General features: G+C 33.5%; 1 protein-coding gene across 1 annotated transcript in view; it reads left to right on the top strand.

The window, feature by feature from the left end:
* Positions 1 to 3,686: 3,686 nt before the first annotated feature.
* The window catches only part of LOC107064354 (uncharacterized), a 100,756-nt gene continuing 90,297 nt past the window's right edge, over positions 3,687 to 14,145 (top strand). Inside the window, 1 exon segment of the mRNA XM_015316980.2 lies at positions 3,687 to 4,735. Within this exon segment, the coding sequence (XP_015172466.2) occupies positions 4,602 to 4,735 (134 nt within the window). The 5' untranslated portion in view covers positions 3,687 to 4,601.

Genomic DNA, 14,145 nt, shown 5'->3' with positions numbered 1-14,145 from the left:
AGATTCACTATCGGATCAGATCTGTTTCATTACGTCGAAGTGCAGTTTACTGGATATGCTTAATGAGATGGATAAACTTTTCTCTCTTTACAAATGAAGTTGCTCGAAGTAACGCGTAAAAGAAGAAAGACCAACGTGTCGCCAAGCAGAAATGTTTTTGCTAAACGAATGATGTAATTCGAAAGCTATGTTCGACGTAGTCGTTCTTCAGATAAAACAATTACGTGTTAACGTTAACTCGCTAAAAATAAGTCTGCCTTAAGTCGAATAATCAAACTCGAATGAAAGTTTAATTTCGCAATTAATTTCTTCATTTTATTCAAATCAAACCGTATATATTTTAATAGATTAATGTATAGATAAGTAAAAGGAAAAAAATCTTTGTTGTTCACGATTCGATGAACTAATGATAAACGTAATGACCGTAACGTAAGAATAATCAAAAAATTTTCTACAAATTCCTCATAGGAAATATTTAATTGAATAATCAAAATCATTGTAAAATCAATGAACGTAACAATATGGAAAAAAAGGATTTTCATTTTTTACCGAGGTCACAGACTTTGAATATTGGTTGTGTAGTACCTTATCGTAACCAAACGATAACTTTGACGCATAAAACATTTTTTAAAATTATCTTTTCTCAGATAAAGTAAGAAAGTGATCGAGTAGAACGATGATACGTAGTAAGTTCCTAGAGTAGAACGATGCACCAACATATGCATCGGCTTCCTTCCTTCGGTGTACAGAGTCGAGTTAATTTCAGGGTAGAGCTAATTATCGCCAAGAGTCGATGTTACCAACCGGGTGTATTAATGGTCTCGAATATCCGTGAAATCGGCCTCGAAGAAGGAAACACCGTTTAATTTAGCCGTACCTAGCGATAATCCGCGCCGGCAAAACATGCCGGTGGATCACCGATTACGATTCCGATTCTAAAAAGAAAAAGATAGAGAAACAAAAATACTATAGATAGAATGAAAAAGAAAAAGAAAGAAAGAACCTGATCGTACAACACGTGAAAGAGACTTGACTCGATGAATCACCTGCACTATCGTCGTTCTTGTTCCTTATTGCCTCACGTGTACTAAACCTATCGGTATTTTGTGAAGGTCGTTCGAGAAACTAACGTCATCATAACCGCTTGATACCCTATAGAGAGTGGAATGATCTTGTTTGTAAAAGAGATTGTTTGTTTTGTTTAAGGATGTCCTATATAAAGCTTAATTAACCCTTTTAATACTGTGGATGCATATATGTGCATTTGTTGACATCAATGTTTGACATAGAAAATAATTTATTTAAAATAATAAATATTATAACTTATAATTAAATTCATCATAATATAATTAACCATACTAGCAAAAAAATATTTCATCTCCGAGAAACATTTTGGTCGAGTGTTTCAACACTTTAAAAAAGGTTAAAAGGATCAAGGTAGGTAGAATTGATGAAATAAAAAAAAAAACACACACAGAAATGATCGTTTTTATATAGTTCTCTTTTAAGAAATCATGTATAATGTGTGTTGTTTAAATTAAACAGTAATACGATCTCTTATAACACATATTTCGTTTTCTGTATTTCTTCGTCGAATAAAATCGTCTTGGTTCGTGTCACTTGGATACGATAGTGGACACCTGGCGACACTATTTTCTAATAAGTTATATGAACTTCGTCCGTGAATTATTATTATCAATATTTTCAATCGTATATCCTTTATTCTGTCATTCTTTATTTAGATCTCTTTGATTTCTCTCGCATTCTCGCGTTATTAGACTTTCTAAATATAATTTTCAACGAGTGACACGTATACATATACATATATATATATATATATATATATATATATATATGTGTACACACGCATTCACTTGGTTGATAATTTTGCAATAAATCCGCGATCTTTCAACATCGACTTTCTGTAACTCGATTAACACCGGTATAACGAAGAAGACGTACGAAACTTCGACGTTCTCAATACCCATCCTTGATCCTTAGAATGACCGCAATCGAGGTCAAAAATATCGATTCGGAATATAACATTGTCTCTTTGTTCTAACTTGCATACATTTATGCATGTAGGTACATTTAAAGTAGTAATATATCTCGTTTTCCCTATCGTTTTCATTCGCGTCCTCGAATCATTGAGATTCGAGTTTGACTCAACGGAATCTTATTTTCTGTCGTAAATATCGTACAAAGATCGTAGAAACGACGCGAAGAAGTACGTAAAGTCCCTCGTAATTCGTTCGTTCGTGCACGCGTCGCGATCTGTTAGAATGTCCACGCACCGGGTATACAACATCAAATCCGAGCATTTCTTATCGCTCATGCGTACCGTCATTCGTAAACTTAAAAAGTTATAGACGTTGTTTATGTCGATGTAGACGTTGAATTCTTCCTTCTTCGTAAAACAAAGGATCGTTAAGGGGGGAGGTTGAAAAAGAAATTTTTTTTTTTCATAATATAGAAATAGAATTTTTATTTACAAGTACTTTTGTATTTTTTAAGGGTATGCAAATATTTGTCGATAAGATGCAACATACGTCGATGATTATAATATTGCATCGGATATCGTTCATGGTCATAAACATGTATACGCATTTTCATTATTATTAAATCAGTTTGTTACGTTATCGTGCGTATGCAGTTGCATCATAGCAAGAAGAAAGAAACAACGGTTATCGTTATCGATATTACCTAATTTATCTTGGCATTGAAAGTTGCACCGACTTATTAGGAGATCGATAATGTAAGCGCTTGCATATAAGAGAAGAGAGAGACAAAGAGGGAGAGAGAGAAAGATTAACTCTGGACCCTCTCTCTTCTTGTCTGCTGCTTCTCTTTCGCTTGGAAACCTATAAATTATGCATTCCATTATTCATGCTGGCTCGCCATAATCATGCAAGGTGGTTGACAAGATCCCGTCGCGTCTTACCGTAACTCTCTTGTTTCTACTCTCACAGAAATAGTCTTTCTTTCTCGTTTATATCCTAGTAAATATTTTATTCTCTTCTTCGAACAATTTCTATTGAAAATCTAACGAGAACGATTGTTTAGACTTATTTCAGAACCTTACCCTCTAGGTAACTATCATAACTACACAAAACTAAGGAATTATTTATCACGTTGGTAGCTGTGATGAAATACAAATAGAGGAGAGGTAAAGTGTACATATAATAAAAAAACAAATTCTATCTAATATTTAAAAAAGATAGTCTCGCATCGATCGTATAATAGCAGAATCTCGTCTCTTGGTAAGATAAACTAGAAAGATATACAAGGGGAGAGGAGGATACACTAAGAGGAAAGATCGCATTAATTCGTCACGTCGAAATCGAGAAGGAGAGGCAAGTAGAAAGAGACAGACCTTAGAAAACGATTCGCGGAGTCATCGCACGACACGATAAAAGAGAAAGAAGAAGTAGATAACGAGGATGACGAGAGGGTGGAGGAAGAGGGAAAGGGCAACGGAGAAAGAAGAAGAAGAAGAAAAAGAATCAAACGACGTCACAAAGAAAGAAAATATACAGCGGGGAGGGTTCGTAGTTCGCGCTAAAATCTTCGGGTAACGTTCGATAGACTTCGGTTAGGTCCGGTTAGGCCGGCGAACATTGAACCCCCCACTCCGGCGGAGTAGCTCGGATCATGGGAAAGAGTGGGGACGTCGGCATTCGACGAGTGCTCACTGTTCAATCGTCGTTTGACCGTCGCGCGAAGTGGTTGTGTGCTACGAAGCTCGCATAGCTGTAAGGCGCGTGCCTCGGCTAAATACGAGTATATTATATAGATATAATACGGTGTGCGACTAACTCGTTCCGTTATTGCGAGCACGTTTATTATTTTCTCATTATAATACAAAAGGAGAATTATCTCGACGAGGGAAAACGACCCACTTACGTTACTTGGAAAACTTTACATACAAACAAAACAAAAAAAGACCGAAAAAGTAGCAGCCAGCAGCGGCAGGTGGTGATTTTAACACGGAAGACAAATAAGAAAAAGGGGTAAAGGAAATAAAAGCAAAAAAAAGAGGAAATAATGCTTCTTCGTACGTGGTCTGAAGTTTTTCGCGACAGTGACGACGTGATAATAATCTTTCGTTCCTTGTTACGACGCTGACGCCGCGTAAAAAAGAAAACAAAAAGAAAGGAGAGGAGGGTCTTCGTGAGAAAAAACCTAGTGTGACAAAGAACGCGCGTTCTTGTTTTTTTTCTCTCTCTCTCTCCAATCCATTCCCCCCGGCCACCAATTTTCCCGGCGGCATCGCCAATACTGACCAACCCCCCCCCCTTCCTTATCAACCTGGCCGCATTGTTTTCTTTCGTTTGTTTATATTTATCTCGTTTACTTTTTGTGCAACTCTCGGATATTAATTTCAACTTAAGGTCAAGACGTGTGTGTGTGTGCGCGCGCGTGAGCGTGCCTACTTGCTTGCCTATCTCTAGGACAACGACTGCGACGACGGTGACAACGACGACGACGACGACGACTTAGAAGAAGAAAGAAGACGAAGAGGACGACGTAAGCAGCAACGTACGCATACGTACGTACGTACCTATCACACGAGGAGAAATTCTTAGGAGTCTCGCGGCGCCATGACCGCGGACGGCCTGTTCGAACTTACCAGCATCCCGGGGCACCTCGCTCCCACGCCCGAGAGACTGGAGAGGGTTCTCTCGAAGCAGACCCTCGAGGAACTCTACGAAGTCGAGGAACAGCCTTTCGCACGGTAAGTGAGCGACACCGACCGATTCGAGACTCTCTTCTTATTATTCTTATTATTCTTCTTCTTCTTCATCTTCTAGAACCTTTCTTTTCTTTCCTTATTCTCGAAAAGAGAGAAAAACCAAGAAAAGATTTCTTAAACCTCCTTCTGTCTCTTTCTCTCCCTTTCTATTCCTTTCTTTCTTTTCCTCTCATTCTTTCTCTTTCTTTCTTTCGTATCTTTAACCGGTTTTAGGACTCTCTCAATTTGAATTCCATCCTCTTGGTAACGATATTCACAGACTTTTTCTGTAGCCCCTTCCTGTACTCCCCATTCAAATTAAGAACGAAATTCGAAAATTCTTAAACCCCGATGACTATACCTAGAGAGAGTATGGGTGTGTTTGTATAACGTATTCGAATTTCAATTCTAGAGATAGGGTTTACAACGAAAAATTATAGAATCTGTTTATTATTCACTTCTAGGTCACTTTTTGTTTTGTCGTCTCTACGATATAATTAACCTGTTTATATGAAGTTGTTACTTATGGTATCATTTGTAAAGTAGCGTAAGATTTAATACTAATGTTATTGTTAGTTTCAATAATTTATTTAAATTATTTTTCATTAGGTAAATTTAATTATTAATATAGCAATGATTAAGTATATTAATTGTTAAATTAACAAAATTAGTAAGATCATTATATTATAGAAAAATTAATATGCTCGATCGTTAAATATTAAATGTGATTTTTGGACTGCAAAAAAGTACCTAATCGTAATAATTAGACTTTTTATACTAATGGTATAACATTTCTATCAATTTTCTCTTCCGAAATGCACAAACTCTATCAATGAATAAACAGATGATGAATGAGTTTAAACAATATTTACGAAATGAACCACAACAAATTCGTATTAGTAAAAAAAAAAACCTTTTCTGACTAACTAACAGAAAGATTCAAAGTTAAATATAAATAACAGACCTTTTAATATATAAAACTATAATTGAATCTATTTATATTTAGTAAACATAATAATTCGAAATAATCAGAACTATAATCGTCAATACATTTCTCTCTAGGTATGTGCAAAATAATGAAATACTCAATGATTTTAAATTGAAAATCGTAACAAATGATTTAATAAGCTTCTGTAATAATTTACAAGATAAGATTAGACAATCGTTCAAGTGATATTGTTAAAAAATTATACGCAGAAAATACCTTTAGAAATTTGTTATATCAATAATTTCTTATATTAGGTCGTCCCAAAAATTTCTTCATTTTTTTTAGTGATAAGTTGAACAATATTGTATGCGCAATATATTTTTTTATTTGTATATTACGTTATTTTACTAAAAAAATATCTTATTATATATTATTATATATAATATATTTATATTACTTCTAATATTTTTATCTTATTATATTTTTTGTTATTTTTTTTATTTTATTTTTTTTTATTTTATTTTACCTTTTATTATACTTTAAATTATTTAACATAAAAAATATTATGCTTATAGAATTCCTTTAAAAAAAAGAAACTTTTGGGACAACCCAATATTTCAATATTTACAAATAATTTTTAATAATGAGTAAATTTACGTAATTTATTCTATATATATAAACTTCCGATACAGTTAAACAATATAAATTTTTTAAACAAAATTCTATTACCCAATAGAATTGAAAAAAAAATAACATTCGATTAATATTCCTTATTAAATGTAATTAGATGTTATTGTATATGCGTGTGTATATATCGGTATAATATTTTGACGCATTTAACGTTGCGGCAAATAAGGAAAGGAGAAACTTTGGGTAGGTAGAAAGGATTACTGAAAGTGTCGTAAAATAAACGTGACGTAATTTGTTCGTCCGAAACACCTTCGAAAGTCGTTCCTTCGAATATCGTTTTCTCGACCACGAAGAATAATTTCGTTTGATTAGAGCCTCCTTTGGTTCCTCCTCTTTTCGATCGCTTTTTGAGACTCAAACTCGACTCGACTCAACTCAACTCAACTCAACTCAACTCAACTCAAGTCAACTCACAACTCGATGAGAAAACTTGTTCCTACCGTGAGATCGAGGTCGAACCTTTGCGTGCCGATATTATTTTACGACCTACGCCCTCAAACCTTTTTCTTTCTTTTCTTTTTTTTTCTTTTTCTTTTTCTTACACTTTTTTTCACCTCTGGTCGTCTAACGTTAACCGCTATAAGAAACGAAAAAGAAATAAAAAGAAGAATCTCAAGTTAACTTTTTAAAAAAATGAGGGAGAAAAAAAATGTTAATCCCAAACGTAAAAATCATAAAAATCCAACATATCTCAGACTTTTACTCGCGTTTTTAAAATACTGGACATTTATATATATTTTTTAAATTGATCGTTAGTTTTTATAATTTTCTTCTATATCGTCGTTGCGAAATCGATGAAAACGCAGAGATATCTTGGAAGTTGTGTTGTTGGGGGTCTCGGTCAGGGTTAGGTCATGGACGTTACTTGAATGCAAGATTAGAAGCTAGAAAAGTGCGACTTTGTTAGACTCGTCTCTCTCGTTGCAAAGAAACTAACTGATATTATTACACCAAACGCGTATTAATGTTTTACCGTAAACAGCAGGCGTACAAGATTTGCGTTGTAAATGATTTTCTCAGTATTTCTTTTTTCTTTTTTTTCTTCTACATTTTGCTTCTTTCAATCCTTACAATATTATTCTTTGAAGTCATTACAAGTACATATATACATTGGTATTTATGCTTGGACAAAGAAAATACGATCTTAGGTTTTAATATAAAAAAAAAAAACATTCTGATAATCTCTTGTATCTCAAGAACGTAAAATGTATTTGTGTGTAGGTGTATATATTTATATATATTTAGGTATAGTAACGTGGTATTGTTTTCTACCTTAGATTATTATTCTTACGAATGGTTGTTTACTGCGCGAAATTCAGAAGGCCGTATTACGGTCACGACCAGTCGCGCATTCACCCTCGATTTGCTCGATTGCCATTTTCATTCGCGATTCTTTTGTTCAACGATTGCCTTTAGTAAGGCATCTGCATAACTCTCCTCCTGAGGACATTATCCTCGGTTATGCATACGTATATCGATAATATTATATTTATTATAATATAACATTATATAGTATTGTATATACTATAATACTATTTTACTATATTAATATATTATACTATATATATTTATTATATAATATAATAAATAATATATAAAAATATAAATATATTATATTATATATAATAAATTATATTATACACTATATATATATATATATATATATAATAAAATACACAAAAAAAAGTATATTACGCATGCAATATTGTTTAACTTATCAGCAAAAAAACTTAGAAATTCTCTGAACAATCTAATATTATTAATAAAATAAACACATGAAATAAATACAAATTCATTTTAATATAAATTAATAGAATGTTCGAAACGTTAAGAAAGTCTTCAAATGTGTGATTCATAATAATACTCGTGTATTATGTTAGATCAATGATTAGATTATAGATTAGATTAGTTTATTATAGATTAGATGATATATATATATATATATATATATATATATATATATATATATATATATAAAATAATAGTTTTAGATTGTACGTAGATTGTCTTGAAAAAGAAGGCGAATTATGAGAACTAACGAATAAGGAAGCCAACTAGTCCTACGTACGTGTACAATTTCAAATGCCGGTTGCATATATAATTACTTTTCTACCTTCACCCACATGAGATATATTGTTAATGCATTTCGCTTAACGACCGGACGCATCCAAGTTCTTCCGCAACGACGTTAATTATTACAAAGATTTATGCTGCCGTCAATCATGAACGTTCAGGACGGAACGCCGTGGAAGAAAAGTATCTTGTAATAACGTTTGCACCACCGACCGACCACCTGGTTGCTTACTTCTTCGTTTCTCTTTGATACTTTTACTAGAAAACTTCTTATAAACAGTGAACATTTATGTAAAATAGAAAAAGAGATAGAAAGAAATTACCATTTGTATCAGAGCAATGGTCAAAGTAAACAAGTGTTTATAAAATGTTTCAAAAGTTGTTTTAATGAGAAAAGAAAAACGAAATGAGAACACAATCGTTATTATACTTATACAATTAGAACAAATTATTTATTTCATTTTAAAGTGTTGATGTTCTGTTACCCCAACAAGAATGTCAGCTGCATGATGCGTTGCTATTATAAAATAATTATTTTTCATTTAAGTAAAACAACTTTTGGGACATCTAGTATACTATAAATTATCCGACGATGCCCGTATCAACATTGAGATCTCTCAGTGTTATCCTTAATTCGATACGAGTTTAGCTACGAGTCCCATGATGAGTTGCCATTGTAAAATAATAATTTTTTATTTAGATAAAACAACTTTGGGGACACCTAGTATACTGTAAATTAACCCGTATCAATATTGAGATCTCTCAGTGTTATCCTTGATTCGATATACGAGTTTAGCATTTAAATCGACAGATCCATTCTTTGTTTCCACGATGGAATATAAATTTGAACTGGTTAATTATTGAGTGAGAATTAATTAATGCAAGGTCGTCGAGTCTTAAAATATTGAAATTTAAAAAAAAAAAATCCCATTTTTTACAAAACCTTGAGAAATGTTTTCAGTTTGATGAACATATACACACACATATATGTTTTCTTCTTTTTGTCCTGTTTTTCCATTTTCAAGTTTATCTTTTATTAGTTAGTTGCATGTCAAAGAAAGAATAAGAAAAAAAAAATAGGAGAACGAAAGAAACGAGTGTATCGAAGTCACGTACAATAAACTAAAGATAAGGAGTGGTCTTAAGAGTGGCATATTTTCACTATAGCTGTTCGATCTTGAGACGATCGAATCGTCAGAGCGACGCCATAAACGTCTGTAAGAAAAGGGTAGGGTGGGTAGAAAGGGGGGAGTTCTCTGGCATAAATATTATGGCTCTATATCGTACTATGCTACGTTATTCTCGCGAAATGTAAATAAAGCGAAGCTTTTGCATTCCGTGGCCACCAATTAAGTGGTCTGCCTGTGAAATCGATACCTGTGCCTTCTGTTCATGGAAACTTCATGGAAGAGGTTCATTTTATGAAACGATCTTTATTGGCCCGAGTTTTACATTTGTAGTAGACAACTTTCTTTGGATCTTCCAACGATCATTATATTATTTTGTATTTTATTTTTATTCTTTTTCCTTTTTCTACAATCTCATGTTTTTTTCCTTTAGTTGGAAATAAGCAAAGACATGAACAATCTTTATTTTATTTTCGTCATCGTTCCTACAAAATATCAATCGAACCCCACACCCCACCCACCACACGGTCCCATTCTGTAAGTCACATCAAAACAAGAATAATTATCTTCCAAACGCATTTCGCGTTAAATCTTTGATATTGTGTTCTTACTAGTGCTGCATAAACTAAACCACGTCGATCTTTATCTTTTCGTTATCTGTTTCTCTCTCTCTCTCTCTCTTTCTTTCTCTCTTTCTCTCTCTTTAATTCTCTTTCTTTTGCGTGATAGAACACATCGCCCACTTTAAGATTATTCTCGGAACAATTTCGCGTTATCACTTTCGAAGGAAAAGGAGAATATTTTCTTATTACGAATAATAAGATTGTTAAAACAATTTTATTTTTCACACGCACACACATATATATATAGTATAATATATGCATAATTTGTTTTCATTCAAGTAAATAGATTTGTATATTATAATCAAATGTGATACATAATTTCGTGGAATATTTAATTAATAAATAACAGTGTAATATATTAATTAACTTGTTAATCGGGTGTGACGTATAAATACGTCAAACGTATTGCTTAAAAGCTAAAGGTACAAACTTTTGTACTTTATATATAAATATATTATATGTATAATATTAATATTGTGTATAATATATGTATAATAATTAATATTTATATATTAATATATAAATATATATTTCACGTAGTCTTTTAATTTATTTTAAGCATAAATAACAATAAATAATAAATAAATATATAAAAAAATAATAAAAAGAGCTACTTAATTAAAAAAGGAACTCCCTGGTTAACAGGTTAATTAATAAAAAATATTTCTCTATACGTGCATGTGATAAAAAAAAAGAGAGAAGGAAAATAAAAAAAGAAAGTATAAAATGACTCTTACAGCCACCCCACTGCCGTGTGTCTTAGGTTTGCGTCTTGCTAGAGATACACTCGCATGATTTATTCATTAACTTCACCGAGGGTGTTACGGTAGACACGCGCCATTCCGGAGCGAAACATCACAGGCGATCTTCACGAAGTTCTTTACCGTTCTTCAATCGTGTCAGCTTTTCATTGGAAAAAGGAATGATGAGATGGAAAGAGATAGATAGAAAGAAAGAAAGAAAAGAGAAGAAAACGGTACTCTCGCAAAGATCTTTTACGGATTCTACGATCGACGTGTTTATCCCACGAGAATACTTCTGAATCACGATGACGCATGTCGCATATCTGTCTTCTCACCTTGTTGTTTTATTATTTATCTGATATAAGAAAATATAATCTCACGTGTAACGAAAAACGTTCAAATTTCCTAATAAATTTTGTCAATTTTATCACATTTTGATTATCAGATATAATAGCATTAGATTGGCAATTAGATAATTGCGGATTTCAAAAAAGAATGAAAATTCCAAATTTTTGCTTAAAAATATAAGTTTATTTAATTAAATACAATCCATTTTTATTGATGACATTTTGAATTAGTCAAGCAGTGTCCTAATGCAACGTTCATAAAATCTCTGATCTTTGCTATCAAAAAACTGAATTTGGTGTAAAACAAAATCCGCAATGACTTGCCAACCCAATACAATTCTCATATCAAACATTTTCTAAGTACGATGATATTATTTTGCTATACACTTGTAACAGAGTAGTAGGGGGACATATAAACTCGCCTTATTGGTGGATGAGTTACAAACATGAATTATCGTGAATTTCTCATCATTACAAAACTATTTTATCTGTAAAACGATGAAGGAAGGAAAGAAGGAAACGAAGTAGAGTGAAGAACTAAATGTTGGGGGGGGGGGGGATGTAATCTTACATATTTCTTAACGGAATCCTTTCGTTGATTATAGAGAATGAAGGAAATAATCAATGATCTTTGGAAAATACAAGATTCTGCAAATGTTATTATATCTCGAATCGAATGATAGAGAGATATAATACACACGACACAACCATTTAACCTAGAATATAAAATGGACGGTAAGAGGGAATGATATCGTTTGACACGGATGACCACCGATACATGTCTCTCATCACATAGTTTATTGGGTTTATAGGTAGTACTCTTATAACGGAACGAACGTTTGTTCGTGTATCACTGTGTTGTTGCATCGGTCAAATCATCGAACGGTAACATCTGGTGACCATCAGCTTACACACGGTGGTTCACGTCTTATTACATGTTTGCAAGAACTTGAAGTATACTCACACGTTTTTATCCAACTAGTGAATACATTTATTCCTATATTCCGCGAGTTCATAATCGCAAATCATAGTAGGGTTATTCTTGTTTTTTTTTTAATGTTGTGTGAATGTTGGTGTTATGCAAGAGAAATAAATCTATCCGAGAGTGTTTTCTCTTGGTCTAAAAGAAAAGAGAGAGAGAGAGAGAGATTGAAGCTTTACGGTGTGTGGTTTGTCGGTGTTCGGAGAATAACGTGAAAGAAAAAGACGGAGAATGGATCAAAGTAAAAGAGAAGGAAGAAGAAGAAGAAGAAGAAGAAGAGGAGAATAGAAAGAGATGGAGAAGATGGTGGTGGTGGAGAAGAGGGTTCAGCGTGGGTTGAAAATAGCCTGTGGCCGGGCGGAGTATGCAGAAACCGTCCGCTATGCACTTGCCACTCGATATTTATACCCTTATAGGTAGATACGTTGCAAGCTCTTCTTCTTCATCATCTTCATCTTCTCTCTTTCTCTTTTACCTTCAGTACGAGGTAAGGTACAAAAGGATGAGAGCTTACCTCGGAAGATATACCGGCTTTAAGGGACGATATCTGCCTGTGAGTAAAAGAGAAAGAGATAGAAAAAGACTTTCTTTCTGAACAATACGCTTTTACGAGTTACGTTTAGGTGGAGGAGGAGGAGGAGGTTATCGAGAGGAATAAAGAAAGAAAGAGATGGTGATGGTGGTGACTACTACTATCATACTACTACTAATACTATACTTCGTGATTCGTCGAATTCGCGAGAGAAAAGAGGAGCTCGATGACCCCGATAAGCAAACATCTCACGAAGCAAAGTCGTTCGGTTGCTCGTTTCTGCCACCGTCTTGCTATTTGTTCATACCGTTTCTGTTAACGTAAGATGAAAGAGAAAAAGACAGAGATAGTATGACAATGATGATGATTCGATGGCGCCCGGTATATATTCCCAGTTGCAAAATCCAATCCAAACCAACCTCTTCTTCTTTGAGGCGCGTTCCGTCACCGGGTCACTGCGTTTCTCGAATCTCGAGTGTCTCGGGACTCACTTGGTTCCTGACCTCGATAAACGAGTCTGCCGTGAGCAGAGAGTTCTCTTTCGACTTCTTGGCATCTTAAACTTTTCGCGTGCCTTTCGTTTCTTTTTCTTTTTCTTTTTGTTTATTTTTATTTCTATCGAAATAAATTACTTTCCAAGTAATATATAATACATTTGTATTCGTAGATAAAACTTTTTAATAACTGACATTAACGGAACGAATAAGTTTTTATTTTTAATTTCAATTATTTAGAAGAACATATTGTTGAAGAACTTCTAAACTCTCTCGTCATGTCAAGAACTATTTTCAAATGTTGATTACCTTACCTTTTTTCGACGATAAAACATTCTCTCGAGTTAGAATCACGTATACTACTTTGTGTGCTATACCTATTTGTAACGTTAATCCCATTTCGTTTAGTTTTCGCTTTTAAAACTCGTCAGCATTACGAAATTCATCGCGTTAATTGCCACGATATTTCATCAACTCCTCCCACACACAATCGAGCAAACTTGGTTCGTGGAGAGAGAAGAGCCTTTTAGAAATTAGATTTAAACGTGTCTGTCTTTAGTTGATATATACTATTATTTACTCCCGTTAGATTTTTCGCTCGATCGATTATTAACTTTGACAGAAAAAAAATAAACAAAGTTCATTGAACCTTTACCGTTAACGCATAATATAATATAAAATAAAAAGGAGCAAGTAATCGTATATAAAAGTAACACGTAACGATTAAACGTGACAACAAAGACACACACTGTACCGATATATTCGAACGGTTAAATACACTACTACAATTTTATTATCACCTGTCGTAAAACGGAAGCAATAAATACACACACCGACTAGCACGTGTCGTCGCGTCGTACCTTGTGCCTTGTTC

This window comes from Polistes dominula, unplaced genomic scaffold, assembly GCF_049000335.1.
Source record: "Polistes dominula isolate Pdom_NZ unplaced genomic scaffold, Pdom_raw_medaka contig_77, whole genome shotgun sequence".
In the NCBI taxonomy this organism is placed as follows: domain Eukaryota; kingdom Metazoa; phylum Arthropoda; class Insecta; order Hymenoptera; family Vespidae; genus Polistes; species Polistes dominula.
The sequence above is the reverse complement of the archived record's forward strand: the minus strand, read 5'-3'. Positions and strand labels throughout refer to the sequence as shown.